The 18,579-nt window shown below is 42.3% G+C and overlaps 1 protein-coding gene across 2 annotated transcripts; it reads left to right on the plus strand.

Annotated features, from left to right (window-relative positions):
- Positions 1-394: 394 nt before the first annotated feature.
- On the plus strand, positions 395-16,112 carry LOC311107207 (S-adenosylmethionine decarboxylase proenzyme-like). Of its 2 annotated transcripts, none has more exons than XM_084149699.1 (9): positions 395-709; positions 10,216-10,302; positions 12,612-12,738; positions 12,888-13,032; positions 13,237-13,279; positions 13,445-13,589; positions 14,266-14,358; positions 14,441-14,596; positions 14,729-16,112. In XM_084149699.1, the coding sequence occupies exons 1-9, from the start codon at positions 600-602 to the stop codon at positions 14,870-14,872; spliced, it is 1,050 nt and encodes a 349-aa protein (XP_084005825.1). In that variant the 5' UTR covers positions 395-599; the 3' UTR covers positions 14,873-16,112. The 2 variants fall into 2 exon arrangements, with proteins under 2 accessions (XP_084005825.1, XP_084005826.1); XM_084149700.1 differs by having other exon boundaries at positions 12,930-13,032.
- Positions 16,113-18,579: the final 2,467 nt, after the last annotated feature.

Raw genomic sequence — 18,579 nt, forward strand, 5'->3', positions numbered from 1 at the left:
ACGTTTCATGTTTTATATATTACTGAAATTAACAAACGTGTCACCCTTTTGTAGTTTGACCCAACATGTGCAGGTCTCCAATATGTTTTCGAATAGAAATAATCAAGTGAGGTATTTCTTAATTAGCCTAAACTAGAGGAATAGTCTGCTATATCATCCCCCATTTGACATCTATAGCCTTGAGCTGTTACATGAGATAGGTGCATGTAGCAAATCGGCATAACCATCATTTTGTAATCTGTTTGGAAATTGGCAATGTACAGGCTTTCATCATGCTGACAGTTTCCTCAGCCAATCGCCACTTAATGGCAAGAACCCGCCAATGTGATTCGACTAACTTGAGGGTGACGTGTTAGGCTAGGTGAATAAAGTCACTGTGCAGCGCTCATTCTGCGCTCTACACAGTATGGCCGGCGATATTAGCTAGCAGTCGCTCTACAGTATTCTCTGTAAAAGGGAAGACGGTAAAACCAAGAAATTACACCTGGATTGCTAAAGGACTGTACTTAATAAATTATAACGATCAAGCAAGGACTAGCTAACTAAGTTGAGAACGTAACCGACGTTTAATTTCTGTTATTGGTGTCTGTTGTGCCACGATGGAAGAGAACGGTGCACACTTCTTCGAGGGAACCGAGAAGCTGTTGGAGGTGTGGTTCTCCCGGCAAGATGAGACCAAAGGAACAGGGGACCTCCGTACCATCCCAAGGTTTGTGAAGTGAAGATTTGATTAATACATGCTGGTGGTCTGTACTTTACTTGGCTTGGTAGCTAGCTAAGCTGCTAGCCTGTGGCACTTCATGGACTCAAGCAATCCGTCATCTGAAGAAGACTGGATGGAGATCCAACCTTCAACACGCGCTAAAAACATTGTAACCAGGCTTTCTTTCTCTTGCTAGCTAGTCTGTTTAATGGCAAGGAACTCAGTTATCTTGTAGACCACCATAGCATCTTTCACTGACATGTCATGGGGTGGCCGAATGAATTACCATCCCCCACATTCGACCGCTAGCTAGCTATAGTAGCTTGGCGCTTGCTAACGCGCTAGCTAGCTAGCTGAGTCATTCATTCAATCAGTGTTAGTTAGCGAACTGAATATCAACTGTTTGTTGGATGGCTCGCTAGCTGTTGGCTAGTCTAGCTACAATTCACCCAACTGTCATTCATTGTATGTCCAGTAAAAATCATTGTACATTAACATGTTCAGAAATGTATCTAAATATGGCTTGGTGCAATGTAAGGCATCCGGCTAGTTACCTATTTGCAATCTAGCAAGTTGTTTTGCCAAGAAAAAGGGTCTGATCGGGTTAAGTTTGACTGCGCGGGTTTTTCGCATACTGCGCATGCATTTGGCGTTCGACCGATGTACACATGCATCTTTATGCAGTAATGTATCTTATGTAAATAACTAGTTAGGTCGCTAAATCTACAACTCAACTTCTGAAGTTATGTCATTGTGTAACTAGGTTTAGTAATTTTCCATTTCAGTTGTTCTCCTGCGTCACGCATGTGGGCCCTAGCATCATGCTAAGCATGTGGCAGTGCCTTGTGGCCAATTTCTTTTAATTTTATTGGCTGTCTTTTTCTCTAATATTTACATCTGCAATGCAGAATTAACTAAAACCGTAATCAGTAGGTAATGGATAATGATCAGTTTGAGAGTTGATTGCCAACCAGTTATCTGAGAGAAACTAATCTTCTCGTGTGACTTACTCAACACTGTAGAACATGGCGCTTGCAGCGCCAGGGTTGTGGGTTCGTTTCCCACGGGGGCCAGTATGAAAATGTATGCACTCACTAACTAAGTCGCTCCGGATAAGAGCGTCTGCTAAATAACTAAAATGTTTAAAAAAATGAATGACCAGCAGTAGTTAATGACACTAACATTACCTGGAACTCCAACCTAAAGGCCTTAAAAAAATATATAAAAAAATACAATGTATTGCCCTAATATCTGTTAAAGGACGTGTCACTATCAACCATACTAAAATTATTTAAATGCTCTTGTTTTGGAGTATGTTTGTTGGAGTTCCAGCAAACTGCTGTTATGTATAAGTCAGACAATAGCGCAGGGGTTCCCACATTGTTTTTGCATGTGACCAACCACATTTGGAGAGAATTTTGCAACCCCACCATGTAAAAAAAATGATTTAATAGGCCAATGTTTGCTTTATTTGGGGCTATGATAGCCTATTACAAATGAGTGGGTATACTTTTGACAGTTTCAATCTAAAGGAAGTATGGTTTGAAGTGACTGAAATGCATCAAAGGTATTGGATAGTTCAGAAGACCAATCATCAGACAACTTTGTATGGTCTATGTAGATAAGAAAATCATAATTAATATATTTTTCCCCCCAGTCTGATTAAGTGCCTGGTCTAGGCCTGGGCTGTACCAGGATATTTAGAAATAGTCATGGTATGGTTTTTCAATACTGCTAACAATTTAAGTGTTTTTCAATAAATAAATATTTGTAGCTACATTTTAAGTAAATCCCTGCAGTCAACTTGTGTAATAAGTTAGGAGATAAAGCAGATGGTGTTCATTTCACCTGTCACATTATGAAGCTTATGGTAGTTCCCCAGAACAGTTGAGCCGGTCAAGTGTTTGTAAATGGCACAACAGGAGAGAGCAGTAGAGTCCAGCTGTGTATTGACAGGGGTCACGTTGTGTATATATATTTTTTCAATAGTGATAATTGTCATCAGATGACAACAGAAGTGCAAACCTTTGGCAGGCAGCCACACAAGTAAAAAAAAGATTTATCCTTGCGTTTTTTTTCTCCTCTCAGTTCTGGGCCCGTCTATCTTCTCCAAGTAGAGCAGGCAGGCCCGTTGCACTAGCGACTCCCAGACTCCATACAGACAGTGTGTACAAAGTACTGTTCTTCCTTCAGACAAGCATGCGTCTGAACTTTGTTCATTTGCACACTTTTCGTTCACGTTTGCTTGTAAATGTAAAAATCCACCAAAAACCTACACTACATGACCAAAAGTAAAAAGTATGTGGACACCTGCTCGTCGATCATCTCATTCAAAAATCATGGGCATTAATATGAAGTTGGTCCCCCCCCTTGCTGCTTTTAACAGCCTCTACTCTTCTGGGAAGGCTTTCCACTAGATGTTGGAACATTGGTGGGGGACTTGCTTCCATTCAGCCACATGAGCATTAGTGAGGTCGGGCACTGATGTTGGGCGACTAGGCCCGCAGATGGCGTTCGAATTCATCCCAAAGCTGTTAGATGGAGTTGAGGTCAGGGCTCTGTGCAGGCCAGTCAAGTTCTTCCACACCAATCTCGACAAACCATTTCTGTATGGACCTCGCTTTGTGCACGGGGAAACAAGAAAGCGCCTTCCCCAAACAGTTGCCACAAAGTTGGAAGCACAGAATCGTCTAGAATGTCATTGTATGCTGTAGTGTTAAGATTTCCCTTCACTGGAACTAAGGGGTCTAGCCCGAACCATGAAAAACAGCCCCAGACCATTATTCCTCCTCCAACAAACTTTACAGTTGGCACTATGCATTCGGGCAGGTTTTCTAATGGCGCATGGCGGAGTCAAAATAAAGATGTATGCCTACTTTGTCCTTTTTTTGCAAATATAGAAAATATGTATCCAACGCACAAAACAATTCACACGAACTCATTTTCCAGTGGCATTGGCATGTGGTCTTCAGATAGGACGCCGTAATGAGAAATCATCTAGCCTAAACTACTGAACATAGGCCTTTAAATCATTACAGGAGTGTTTGATTCTTATTAAAGAGATGGAGTCCGCACTGGCTACTTCAGGACACTTTATGAATGGACATCTAGGCCTATAGAGACAATCGGAGACCCCCCCCCCCCCCCCCCCAAACGTAAAAGGACCTTCAATCAAAGCCACCAGCAAATGTCAGACACGAGCAAATATTTATCCTTTCCTTATAAAGAAAAAAAAACTGGGCCTACCTTCGGTGTTCTTGAAGTAGGCTATAAGATAATGAATTGACAAGGAAAGTATGAAGGTGAGCGCTATGCGATAGTATGAAATTGACAATCATTAAAATGGAAACTAATACCCACATGTCTATAGTCGATCAGCATTGATTGGACTAAATTAAGAAAATATTCAGTATCAAATTATACCATGCCAGGTTTGAGAGTATTGGTGCATTGTCCATTTGACACATTGGCGCATTATAGGCCTCGGCGCCAGAAAAACCTTTTTAATAATATAATGAACATTTTACTTATTTACTAGCAAGCAATGAAAACGTGCATTGTATAAAAGATGGTCCACACATCAAGTGCCATTGCCAATAGGCTTGCGCTTCTACACCACCGCGCATGACTGCCTTACTCATTCACTCTTTAACCTCTACAGGATCGATGTCCCGTATATGGGACGGTTGAGCTAACATGCGCTAATGTGATTAGCATGACTGTTGTAAGTAACAGCAAACTTTCCAGGACATAGACATGTCTTTACATGGGCGGAAAGCTTAAATTCTTAATCTAACTGCACTGTCCAATTTACAGTAGCTATTACAGTGAAAAAAAGATCATGCTATTGTTTGAGGAGAGTGCACAACAACAACTTATTACGGCAACTGGTTTGATACATTCACCTCTGAAGGTAAATAATGTTATATTGCTCTGATTTGTTATCCTGAGGGTCCCAGAGATAAAATGTTGCATAATTTTGTTTGATTAAATAAATTTTTATATTCAAATGTAGGAACTGGGTTCTACATTTTGAACCCCTGCTCTCTCTGGCTTCACACTCACCCGCCATCTAGATGTGTGAAAGTTAGTGTATAAGCTAATGATCCATCATGTATGACATTCCTGGGAGTGTGTAAACCTACAAAAATGATATGGTAATACAGAATGTATGTTCTCTATAGTTATGTACTTAAATGTGTCAATTGACCAATTCTGCACATTTGGGCAGACTTTATACGAAATAGTCCAGTATTGCAATGCTTCACTGGATCAAACTTTGCACACTACTGCCATCTAGTGGCCAAAATCTAAATTGTGCCTAAACTGCAATATATATTGTGGCCTTTTCTCTTGCATTTCAAAGAGGATAAAAAAATAAAAGTATATAGAGAATGCATGTCTTTATTTTATTTATTATCTTTTACTAGACCTAATGTGTTTTATATTCTCCTACATTCATTTCACATTTCCACAAACTTCAAAGTGTTTCCTTTCAAATGGTATCAAGAATATGCATATCCTTGCTACAGGTAGTTAGATTTAGGTATGTCATTTTAGGGGCAAATTGAAAAAGGGTCAGATCCTTAAGAGGTTAAACAAAGTTGTTCTTGCTGGTGTTGGAATGGCAATTGCATAGATGGATAGGTTAGACTTGGTACTTCAATACATTTTTATTTTAAATGAATGAGAACTGTCAAATAGTTCTCTCTTCACCCTTTATGTGGCAAGGTTCATGGCTACTCTTGCCAACCTAGGGGAAAGCCTGAGTTTTCTGTTAGAACATGATCATCAGATCTGGGTTAGGAAAGTGTCTGGCTTACGGAATGAATGACAGTGGGTATTAATTTACAGCCAGGGAAGATTAACTGCTCAGACGCAGTTAGTGGATCAGGGGTGCTGGATGCCTGCCAATGTCCAAATAAGTCCACAAGGGCAACTGATTCACAAATCTGTACCTCACACCCACCTGTGCCGCTGACTTTCTCTCTGGGCTAAGTAGCTGCTTAAACTCTGCTGATTGTCCTCCTCATAAATTGTGGGCTGTTGATCATATTTCTTGGGGTATAATCCACCTGAGGAATGTTGACCAGCACACCTGACACCCTACTGGGAAAGTTCACCTATTCATTTGACCTACATTAAGGGTGTTGCAAATTTGAGAATAGTTCCCCAGATGGGTTTGAGAGGTGCCTATTATCATTTATTTGGCTGTATTTATCCTGGGTTTCACTTTCCCTCAAGCCATTCTTGCCTGGGAAATTTGAGTCTCTTTGTAACCAGGAGTAGCTATAGTGCCCATGTCACACTATGTGAGCTGATAAAGTGCTCCATTGACAGCCACTCGATCGGTACTGGGATGTGTTTACAAGAAGTTTCTAGTAGGAGTGTGGCCCAGGAAACTTGATGACCCCTGAAATGAGTCCTGGTCCTGTAAAGGATCTTGACGTCAATGTCTTGTTGCCAGGGTTATATTTGGCCAAGTCTTTCACAATAGGGCAGAATGGTAACTTGTCAACCATGGAAAGTGACATGGTGGATGGATGAGCTAAATATAAAACTTATATTGCCATCTATTACTTATTAAAGGACAATTCCGCCACATAACCAGTTATTATTCTGTTATATATATATGCACTACTTTTAAGATTTGATACATTTTTGTTATCGTTTTTGTTAGTCATACTGCGTGATTCCTTGTTTTTTGTCATTTTTAAGCTTCTGTATTGCCCTCGTCTACAGCATACTAAGATTCCCAGGGTGCATTTTGTCTATCAAGCCCAGACTAAGCTTAGTCTAAATATATTGCTTATGTCAAGTTATGAGTGCATTTTACTTTTGGATTGTAAATATATTATGCTTGCATGAATGTCATGCTGAATATACATTGAGTATACAAAACATTTAAGAATATATAACTGACCAGGTGAAAGCTATGCTCCCTTATTGATTTCACTTGTTAAATCCACTTCAATCAGTGTGATGAAGGGTTTTTAAGCTTTGAGACATGGATTGTGTATGTGTGCCATTCAGAGGGTGAATGGGCAAGATAAAATATTTAAGTCCCTTTTTAAACTGGTTATGGTAATAGGTGTCAGGTGCACCGGTTTGAGTGTGTCCAGAACTGCAACACTGCAGGGTTTGCTCAACAGTTTTCCCTGTGTATCAAGAATGGTCCACCACCCAAAGGACATCCAGCCAATTTGAGACAACTTTGGAAGCATTGGAGTCAACATGGGCCAGCATTCCTGTGGAACGCTTTAGACACCTTGTGGAGTCCATGCCCTGACACAAATAATTCCAATTTAGATCTTAACTAGTTATGCTAACCATAACAGTTACTGTATCTAACTTAGTTAGCATGCTAGCTAGCCCGACTGCTACATCCCCAAAAAATAAATACTTGTTTGCAACAGTTTCATCGTAACGACTGTCTTAAACAGTCCAAACAACATGTAGGCCTGTTTAGAAGAACACATTTATGAAATTTATAGGCAAATCATTACGGAATCCTAGTCTCTCAGCCTATATATTTGGTGCTAATGTTAGCAATGCTAGCTAAGTAGTTAAACCTGCATCTAGTGTTTTCAACAAGACAATCGTCCAACAACACTGGAGGCCTATTGGAGCTAATATGAAGTTTACAAGTAAATAAATATGAAAATATAGGCTTTTGCAAAGGCCACAATGGCTGCCGGAGCGGCAACTTCGGTCCTTGATGGTGGTAGCAGTTTCGCCGAATAGAATCATGGGAGTTTGAGCGTTGAACAAAAGAAAAATATTGGAGTAAGCTGGCTATAAATATCATTAGGTATTCAAGCGTCTATTTTAAAATATTTCCAAATGTTATTAGACAAAGTCAACCAGAGGAACATTTTAATTTTGTCATTTAGCAGACGCTCTTATCCAGAGCGACTTACAGGATATAGCCGGAAGGTCAAATATGATCAGAAAACTACAGATGGTTATATTTATCGCTGAAAATGACTGTCCATAATTTGTATTAGTCATCTCAGGGATTCTACTTGAAAATGTCACGAAGGAATTTCCGGTTTTAGACGTGAAATCATAAAATTACACACTCTGTAGGACGTCAGTAAACACTTCCTAATAATAACCCAAATGTTAAGTGTTGTAGTTGTCCTTTTTAAGGAACACTCCTGATTTTAATTAACTGTTTGGACGTTCAATCTTTTGTGGCTCACTATAGTCAAATTGGCCTAATTCCTATACGCATTACATATTTCTTAAACACACCGACAGTCAACGTTTTCAAGACTTATTTCCATGACTGCTCAACTCATTTTCTCATATTTCATCTCTCTGCAGCAGACATTTAGTGAGCAATATGTTTGGAACATCTAATGGCAAAATTGACTCCCAATACCTATAGAATTGTCACAAATCTCAACACATGTCATATTGGCACAAAAGTATCATAAGATCCCTAGTTGAGACATCTGCGCCCTGGGGGTGAGGACTGAATGTTAGACACAGCTGGAGGCTCAAAGCCAAGGGTTTTCTATACTGGTCTGAGTAAATCTTCCTGTTCAAAGGTCAAAGCTTTTTGAAGTGTGACCACTAAAGGGGCAGTCAATTCATTCATGTGGGTCCTGCGGGGTTGCGCAACGCACCTAGCAAATTCCCCATTGAAGGCCATGCTCTTCAGTCACTACCAGACTGCTCTTTATGTTTTGCTGCGCGCGCACTCACTGCAGCAGTCCCTTCTCTGTAGTGGGACTGGGACGCTGCCCCGACACTGCAGCTGTCCTTGAGCGTTGAATGCAGGAGGGGAAGAGGGCAGGCAGCTGCTCGACAGTAGCAGTCTGCACTGCAAGGGAATGCCAGGGCTCTGGACCCAGCTCAAAATAAAAAAACGAGTATAGTACTGGAGATTTGTCGGTTTTCTTTGTGAAGATGATGAATAAAGTGATTTGGTCAATTTTTTAAAAGTGCGAGTCGACTTGTCATACAGCTCTGATGGTTTCAGGTGGCACTCCACTTTCACTGTCCATTTATTTATTAGTCGGACCAATTAGGCTAATAGATAATGCTAAATTGATTTAGATTAGGGCAGGCGATAATCCACATTTGTTTTTGCGCAATATTCCAAATGCCTGTATTGTAAGAATTAAGTAGTTTTTTTATGAGCGTTTATGTCTGCTTGTTCTCGTATTTTTGGTCTCGTCTTTTTTGCACCTGTGTGCGCCTTCCAGAGTATGTGAGCGGAGCGAGGAGTGCAGCATGCCCAATTTGACTGGAGCGAGATTTTTTGGGTCTACCTATAAAAAAAAATCTCTGCCCAGCCTGTCGAGTGGCCAAAAGGGTGTTTAGCATCCCCAGTGGCTCTGGAGGGGTGGCGAGGATAGTCACAGCCTATGCGCAATTTAGTACAAAAATGTTTAAATGTTGAGTGCTTTGTCCCTACCAGCCTATTGTGCCGCAAATGCTTTACAATGTATTTCTTTGTAGGCTATTGCCTTGAAATAATATAGGCTAAATCATTTGTTCCTGTTAATTTCAAATGAGCTACATGTCAAATTATGTTCGCTTCTTACATTCACCATTTCATGTTTTATTCAAATATTTTTCATTCAAATCCATATGGTTTGGTTTCAATACTTAAAACCAATTGGTAGATCCAGGTAGCCACAAAAATAGATGGGTGTTGGTTAAATTGTGATTTTTAATGAACGGAGCAAATTTGGAGCTGCAGCTTTTTTCCCTGTGAGGGTAGAGTGGTTGTTAGCGGCGCGGTAGGAAAGCGCATGGAGCGGTGTGCAAGCACAGCTTGACGAGCGGGATTTCCAACCGCTCAACTCGCATGCTCTGGCACCTTCCCATTTACACCAGAGATCTGTCTATGGTAGTCATCCCGAAGGCAGGTGACAAGCTTAGCTCCAAAATGAGGCCATAGAAACTCATTGGCCTTATTTTGGACAGATTTTAACGAGCGTTTAAACTCTAGCTTCGCTGAACTTGATCTATAAAGATTAGCTGGCTAATCACTAGCACGTGGCCTTGAGTGTTGAGACCTGTTAATTTTCTATAGCCTAATGCCTGCTACGAGAAGTTAGTCATTATTAGTGAATGTGCATTATGCATTGTTCTAAATTTAGTTGAATTTGTAACAAAGGGCAATTTCATAGATCAACTTGAAAGCCAGATCAGGGCTTATTGCACTCAAAAGCAGGTAACTATTTGATAAAATAATTAAATTAGTGGGTCTTGTTTGTGGAAGGCTTATATTTAGCCTAGGTATAACTTCACAAGCCCTGAATTAGATTATTGCTAACTGTTTTTAAATGCAGTGTATTTGACCTTAAAAAAAAAAAAAAAGTGATTTATTTTTAGGCCCTTTCGCCCAGCCCTAGCCTAGATGTTAAATGTTTTAATTTAGTCTGCTAGCAATAGAACTACAGTCAAGGCTCTGATGGTTTTATTTTGAGAAAAGAGAATGTTGAACTTGAATTTGAAAAAACAACACCTTGAACAAATGATTTGTCTTTCAGGTTTGAGTGGGACAAACTTCTGGAGAATGTGCACTGTTTGATCATAAGTGTGACAAAGACCGACAAGCAGGAAGCTTATATACTCAGGTGAGTAGCGACCGGATCCCTGTTCTGTTTACCACTGTCACCGTGGCACATCCCTTTTTCCTTTTCCAGATTAGCGGGAAGGAAATTAGATTTGGGTCATCTGTAATCTTGTCATTGTGAATGGCTGTATGGCTGGCTGCATGGTAACTGGCTTCTCCCCTGGGGTGACGGGCATCTCTGGCTCTATTCTGGAGGGCCTAATGATGTGGTTTTTATCTGAGCCCAGATGGACTGGTGAAAGCCAGCTAAATGAGGACCTTGGCAGCCCACACTAGCACATCAGGCACAAGTTGCTGCTTTAGGTTTCTAGGAATCAACCTCTGATCCTGAAACCTCCCCTTTGCGTGACAGCTGATGTCCTCCCACTGGGCCACCTACTCTTTACTGGAAATGCGGTAAAGGCCTGACTAGGGCATGGGTTCTCAAACTTTGTGTCTGGGGACCCATTTTATGATAGCAAAGTCATCAGGAACCCCCTCAATCAGACCACAAGTCGTGAGATATATATATATATATATAATCTCTCTCTCATACAAGGAGTTCTACTGACTTTGGCATTGCATGGCTGGACAAACCAAGTCTCGGGCCCTGGGAAGGAACAGGTCCATCTCTTGACATCAGCGAGAAAATGTTGCAGTTTTCAAACAAATGTTCTTCAATTATACACATTCTGTCATGGGGCAGAGATGTTGTTGCGGCTTTAAAGCAGGGTTTCAGTTAACTGGTAAGTGCCAGCTTTTGGCCCAAAGAAAGAAAGCCGCTAAATAAAAGCTGGCACCGGCCAATTGTCCGGGAGAGATCCCATCGCAAAACAATGCTTTTTAGCCATTGATGGAAATGAATGCTTATCGGTCTATAGGTTAATTTGCATTATTTGGGGGAGTAAATGTGCGTGTTTTCTTTTTAGTTATGATTCTTATCACACCGCATACAGATACAAAGCTTCATTTGAGGGGGAATCTGTCAGCCAGTGCGAGAGCTGCTGCTACAGCGCTTATTGCGGTGGGAGTGAAACGTGCTTTTATATGCCCAATCATTGCGCAACCATTCTAAATGCAATTGCATGTTGACGGTTGATGGCCACGACTAAAAATGGCTACAATATTTTTTTCTTAACTGGTAATTGAAGCGCACTTCCCATTCGACATTAAAGTGCTAGCTGAGCCAAAATCAGTTTCTATAAACATGGAGGCAATTATTTTATAAAGACTTCCATATGCCATTGAAACAAGTAGCTTATTTCTGTCATGTTCTATTTGTTTTCAAATCAACTTTCATTTTCCAGTATCCAAAGGTACAATCATAGTCATATTAGTGACCCATGCTAGTTGTTGGAGCTTTAGATCTCGCATCTACATTTCTACTGGATATCGGTCACATGCCATCGCTCACATATGCAGTGTACTGCGCTTTTGACAACTGTTTTCCTTCTAAAATTTGAGTTGAATAGTCATGAAATGTATTTGAGCTCTGGCTGCGGCGGATCCCACTTTGAGAACCCATGGACTAGGGAGAAGTTGTTGTGAAGGCAGGAGCGGTCTCCACTCCTTCTGCCGGTTAGGTCCCACCTACAAGCCTCTGAGAGGGCGCGCAGATCAGAAGGGAGGCGGTAGATGCAGCAACCTTGATAGGATCAGTGCTAGCTGCGTAGTGAAGCGGCAGCTGTCCTGATGTTTGTTGATATGGGAACGGCATAGTGCCGATTCAGGAAAGGACTACTTGTGATGGCTCGAATGCAAGTAGACAAAACATGGCCGTTGTAGATCTAAATCTCTTACCTTCTCACTGGCTATGCTATAGTCAACTGACTGTTCCTTTTATAAAACATCACCCTGCATGCCTCCCTAGGACTAGTCTGTGACCTAAAGCCTTGTTCTCCCTGGCAGTTGGAAGTGAACCGCAGAGGCACATGATGACTAACTCAGCTATGTTTCATTAAGGAGTTTAATATGTGGGCCTGAATGCCAGACAGGCCTGCCACTGTAAACAATGCCAGGCCCATGACAACAGTAATGCACTAAGGCCCATTGGTTTGGTTTGGAATCCGGGCTCAAAGCAGACTAGGTTAATCTGTTTATAGCATCTGCTGATTTAAGTCTACCCTCAAACTCAACTCTGCACCTCGAAGCCAGTGCCACTGCTTTTTTTTTAGCTGGAAGGCTTAGAATCTCAAACCTGGGAAACTAGTTGCGCTCATGTCACAAATGTAGGCTTAAGGCTATAATTTAACTGGTAGATGTGTAGCTTGTGTGTTGAGTAACGTGCAAAACTAATCTTGCTGTTCTCCTTCTGTCCCTTCCTCTTTTCAGTGAGAGTAGCATGTTTGTCTCCAAGAGACGTTTCATTTTGAAGACCTGTGGAACCACCCTCTTACTGCAAGCACTGATGCCTCTGCTGGAACTCGCCAGAGAGTACTGTGGCTTTGATGCCATCGAAGTCAGTGTGATACACACCATATGGCCTACATGTTCTTAAAACCAATCATACACTTTTTTTTATAAACCATGTTATGCTTCAAGACATTTTGTGAGGCTCATGTAATCTTTGTACTGTCTTTTTGTTTGTGGTGATGTTCTCGTGGACAGGATAGGTCAGAAGTTCTAACCCCATCTCCTCACTACCTACAGAATTTCTTCTATTCGCGCAAGAACTTCATGAAGCCCACCCATCAGGAGTTCCCTCATCGGAACTTCCAGGAGGAAGTGGAATTTCTCAGCCAGATTTTCCCAAGTAAGTACTAATGACCCCATGCTCTAAATTCCATTCTCGAACTCTAATTACGTTACCGTGGGAGTGACTGGTAAATTAATGGCTGGGGTGAGTCAGCGACGCTATACAGGCTGTGCTTGTCATATGCTGTCCTCTCTAATCAGGAGGTGTATATGAGACACGGGCACATAAGAAAGGAATGACATGACGTTCTTTATTTTCCAGACGGAGCGGCGTACTGTATGGGACGTTTGAACTCTGATTGCTGGTAAGGTCATATCAACACTTGATACTCTAGGAATATCTTCAAGATACTGTTCCATTAATGACAATGAATAATGCAGTGGACATTGCCGTTAAACTTGAACTACGCTGTCCAGCGCTGCTGAATGGGCTCATGTTTTCCTGTACGCCCTTGTTTGTTTCCCTGCAGGTACCTGTTTACTCTGGATTTGCCAGAGTTCTGGGAGAACGAGCATGCGGATCAGACCCTGGAAGTTCTGATGAGTGACCTTGATCCAGCAATTATGGACCAGTTCTTCATGAAAGACGGTGTTTCTGCAAATGATGTCACTCGTGTAAGGCCCACTAACTAGCAACGTTCTATATTTGTTCTTGATTCCTTCAAGAGGGGTCACTCAGTAGGGCACTGTTGAGTGGGACCTGTCTTTATCATGACATTAATCCACTGTGGTTCTGTGTCTGTAATGATCTTCCCTAGTGATTGCCACTGATATGGAAAATATCAGTAGATTTTTTCCGATACGATATCGTATGTATATCGGCTTTATGAAAATACATTGCAGCTGTGTGAATGTTCACATCCACCCGTCTGTGAAGTCGAGACAGCTGCTTGTTGATTGCCTGTTCGGCCAGATGTGAATGTTCTGGGGTCCTAACTTACTGAACCAGTTGGTATACAATAGGAAGCTCATCAACTGTTGATGGCCAATCAGCAGGCAATTAAGTATGATATGTTGACTGCCTGTGTGGTCTGTGAAAGGGGTTTTGTGCATGAAGAAACAGCAGTGTATTATTATTATTATTTTTTTAACATAATCGTGTAGGTAAACGGGAAGAATAAACCAATATCGCGATATGCCTTGTTCATATCGATATCAAATTATCGCTATTGGTGCCCAGTAGTAATATTCCCCTTAATGTATAGCTGAACACATCATAAAGCTGACTGTTCATCTGTCAATTAGTAGTTGCTGTTTTGTAGTTCACATTAGTCTGCTTTTCTTTTTTCAGATGAGTGGAATTCGTGACCTGATACCAGGTTCTGTGATTGACGCCACAATGTTCAACCCTTGTGGATACTCAATGAATGGAATGAAGACTGACGTAAGTGGATCTTGTCTTCAGGGTCTTCTCGACAAATACACCTTGGTAGTTTATCTAAAACCACTGTCTCTTTGTCTTACAGGGAACTTACTGGACGATCCACATCACTCCAGAGCCAGAGTTCTCCTATGTCAGCTTCGAAACCAACCTCTCCCAGACGTCCTACGATGATTTGGTCAGGAAAGTTGTGGACGTGTTTAAGCCAGGAAAATTTGTGACTACACTATTTGTTAACCAGGTATGTTCTCGTTCAAAATGGTTCCGTTGTTGCGTGTGGATGTTTCGCTCTGTTTTTCAGAAAATTGCTTTAAGTGACTTTCATCGTTTTCACTGTTAACAAATTATTTTTGTTTTTCTTTCTTTTCACCAGAGCTCCAAATGTCGCAGTGTCTTTTCTTCCGCCCAGAAACTCGAGGGGTACAAGCGCCTCGACCGCCAGTTGGCCCAATTCAACGATTACAATTTTGTCTTTACTAGTTACTCTAAGAGCCGCCAGCAGAACCAGCAAAGTTGAGGTTTAGGAATGAAAAAGAAGCGTAAAAAGAAAGGCGGCTGCGTAGCAGGGCTCGCCCCCCGCGGCGGCTGTCTATCTGCCCTAGCAGAGAGGCCCACTCCACTCTGTTGCCATTGTTGTTCAGGATTTCTCGGCATCGACGAGGCCACAGGCCCTAATAGTTTAAACTCCAGTTTGAATTGTATGCATTGTTGTACCTATAACTTAGATATCTTGCATGAAAGCTCTTTTCTCTGTTTAGATAGTCTAGCGCACTCTTGCTGTGATCTTGAAGTGCATGTAGAGGAATTAAACGTGCTCTGTTTGAGGCTGTCCAGCCTTGCCCCGTGTGCCCAGTGCAACGGCTCCTTCCTGCAGGTCTCCCCCCTCATTCCCCACAGACAGGGCTTCCGCGCCCACTAGTCCAGGGCCCTGACATGCTCAGATGGGTCCACCTCTATTATGTGCTTACCGATGTATTATTTTAAAGTTGAAATGCAATTCCCTTCCTTCCCCCCCTTCACTGATTTGCTGCTTATTTGATCTGTTGCAAGTTTGCGTCCTTTTAGATTTTGACCTTTGAGTGCACTTTAAGAACACGCTGTTTTCAGCTCGAGCAGGACTCCTCAGTACCAAAACATAAAACGCCAACCCTTTTTTGGCTTGTCGAATGTTCGTGACTTTGGTCTTTGTTGATTGATTAGAAGCATGTGAACTTTGGGCCATAACATAATTTGTCATGAAGCATCAACCTATTTAATGAATTCCTTAAATCAAAATGTCATACTTTGTTAGTGTTTCACTACCAGAGGATTGGATAGAGGCTGACTGCTGGGTCAACGTGATCTAGTTGCTCTTGGCTGTAAACCGCACTGCTAGAATTGGGTCAAACGCCCCCGTTCAGCCAGCCATGCTTCTCTCCACCTCGACAATCAATTTAGCTGTTGAATGTGTCCACAAATAGACAGGCATTCAACTTGTCCCAGGCAACAGTATGTGTTAGAGTAAATAATTTAAGACGTCCAGTTGGGTGCTTCAAGGTATGGGATGTGTAATACATTTATACTAAGGCTCCTTCTACATTTATAAACTGGGTGGTTGGAGACCTCAATGCTAATTGGCTGTAAGCCGTGGTATATCAGACCGTATACCACACCCCCTCGTGCCTTATTGCTTAAGTATACTGTACCAACAGGAAGCGTCTGGTTCTTAGAATTCTCAGTCGTTTTAAATACTTAATTTATGCATTAATGAACATTTGAAAAAAAAATAAAAAATTGTCCAAACTTGACTGTAGATCAGTCATGTAAGAACGAAGGCTGTGCCAACTATGAATTGAGGGCCTTGTTTAGACTAGAGGAGCTTGTTATATCTGAATGTAAATGACTCAAGGAGACCCAGTAGTCCCCTTGTACCTGTGGTGTGGGCCAGAACAATGCCGTCCAGCATGGTCAGCCATTGTCCCCCGGCCCAGCGGGTCTCCCCCCCCCCCCCCCCCCCCATAGCACACAGTGAGACTGTCAGCTGGCCCCAGAACCATGCTTGACAGTGGTGCTCCTGGCTGCACCGTGTGGCCCTGAATGGAAATAATGACTCAGACTCTTTGCTTAGTGCAGCGGTTGCCCAGCAAAGCATTTCTTTCTTTTTCTAAACAATGTACATCCTTTCTCTCTCTCCCCCCCCTCCCCCTCCATACAGGAATCGGTAAGCGCACAATAGAGGTCCACCAATCTGAGCATGCCAGGGTGATCCCGGATCATTCCACACAACTGTTGCATAAACCATTTTATTAATTTTATTGTGCGCAGACGTTTTGCAGTGAATTGGCCCCAAATGTGACTCCACTGCAGTTTTTTGGAGTACAATCAATGCCCTTTGTTCAGTGAGGGAAAAATCCTGTGACACTGGTGCATGTGACTACTAGTGCTGTATTGCTTGACAGTGTAGTGTGCTGTGGTCTGTTCCTCATGTGTAAGTAGAGCAATGTGCTTCACCTTCCTGTTTTATCAGCTCATGTAGATGGGACTGAGGCATCCTGATAATGTTTTATTGAACAGGTGGGTTGGGGTTAAAACATTTTTTTTTTATACATACACACTTTGCCACCTTACAGTGCTGAAGGCAGGCCCTCCTCTATATGGTTACTATACAGACATTGAGAGGTTTGTAATTTTGAGAGCGGTTTTTGATAGGATGTTGAGGATTGTCTTCTCCATTGGCTGGTCAGTAATATTCATGATGCTTCCCCTGCCAGTGAATGCAGATTGATTTGAATTGGATGACAGAGCTGGGATGGATAGGAAACATTTTTTAAGACTGCAGTCTCTGGCCTGCCTTTAGCACTTCTGAGGGTTATAACATGCTGCTTTGCCCCACTATGTTGGGAACTGTAAGATCAAGCTAGTTCAGGAAGCTCTTAGAACACCAGAGAATGTGGCGCATACACTATATTTACAAAAGTATGTGGACATCCCTTCAAATTAGTGGATTCAGCCACATCTGTTGCTGATGTGTATAAAATCGAGCATACATCATGCAATCTCCATAGACAAACTTTGGCAGTAGAATGGCCTTACTGAAGAGCTCTGTGATGTTCAATGTGGCACCATCATAGGATGCCACCTTTCCAACAAGTCAGTTTGTCAAATTTCTGCCCTGCTAGAGCTGCCCCGGTCAACTGTAAGTGCTGTTAGTGTGAAGTGGAAACGTCTAGGAGCAACAACGGCTCAGCCGCGAAGTGGTAGGCCACACAAGCTCAAAGAACGGGACTGCCGAGTGCTGAAGCGGGTAAAAATGTGTCTGTCCTTCGTTGCAACACTCACTACCGAGTTACTTCCAGAGGCAGTTTGGAGCGTCCGCACAATAACTGTTCGTCGGGAGCTTCATGAAATGGGTTTTCATGGCTGAGCAGCCACACACAAGCCTAAAATCACCATGCAAAATGCCAAGCGTCGGCTGGAGTGTTGTAAAGCTTGCCGCCATTGGACTCAGGAGCAGTGGAAACTCATTCTCTGGAGTGATGAATCACGCTTCACCATCTGGCAGTCCGACGGACAAATCTGGATTTGGCGGATGCCAGGAGAACGCTACCTGCCCAATGCATAGTGTCAACTGTAAAGTTTGGTGCAGGAGGAATAATGGCCAGAGGCTGTTTCTCATGTTTCAGGCTAGGCCCCATAGTTCCAGTGACGGGAAATCTTAACTCCACAGCATACAATGACATTCTAGATTATTTGCTTCCAACTTTGTGGCAACAGTTTGGGGAAGGCCCTTACCTGTTTCAGCATGGCAATGCCCCCGTGCACAAAGCGAGGTCCACGCAGAAATGGTTTGTCGAGATCGGTCTAGAAGAACTTGACTGGCCTGCACAGAGCCCTGACGTCAACCCCATCGAACACCTTTGGGATGAATTGGAACGCCGACTGCGAGCCAGGCCTAATCGCCCAACATCAGTGCTCGACCTCAAAAATGTTCTTGTGGCTGAATGGAAGCAAGTCCCCGCAGCAATGTTCCAACATCTAGTGGAAAGCCTTCCCAGAAGAGTGAAGGCTGTTAAAAAGCAGCATAGGGGGGACCAACTCTATATTAATGCCCATGATTTTGGAATGAGATCTTTGAGCATGTGTCCCCATACTTTTGGTCATGTAGTGTATGATGGTGTACTGTAGATAACAGAAAATTGGGCTTCCTGGAGAGGAAAAAAAACATGTGACCGACGTTACAAGTGG

This window comes from Coregonus lavaretus, assembly GCF_964263955.1.
Source record: "Coregonus lavaretus genome assembly, chromosome: 31".
In the NCBI taxonomy this organism is placed as follows: domain Eukaryota; kingdom Metazoa; phylum Chordata; class Actinopteri; order Salmoniformes; family Salmonidae; genus Coregonus; species Coregonus lavaretus.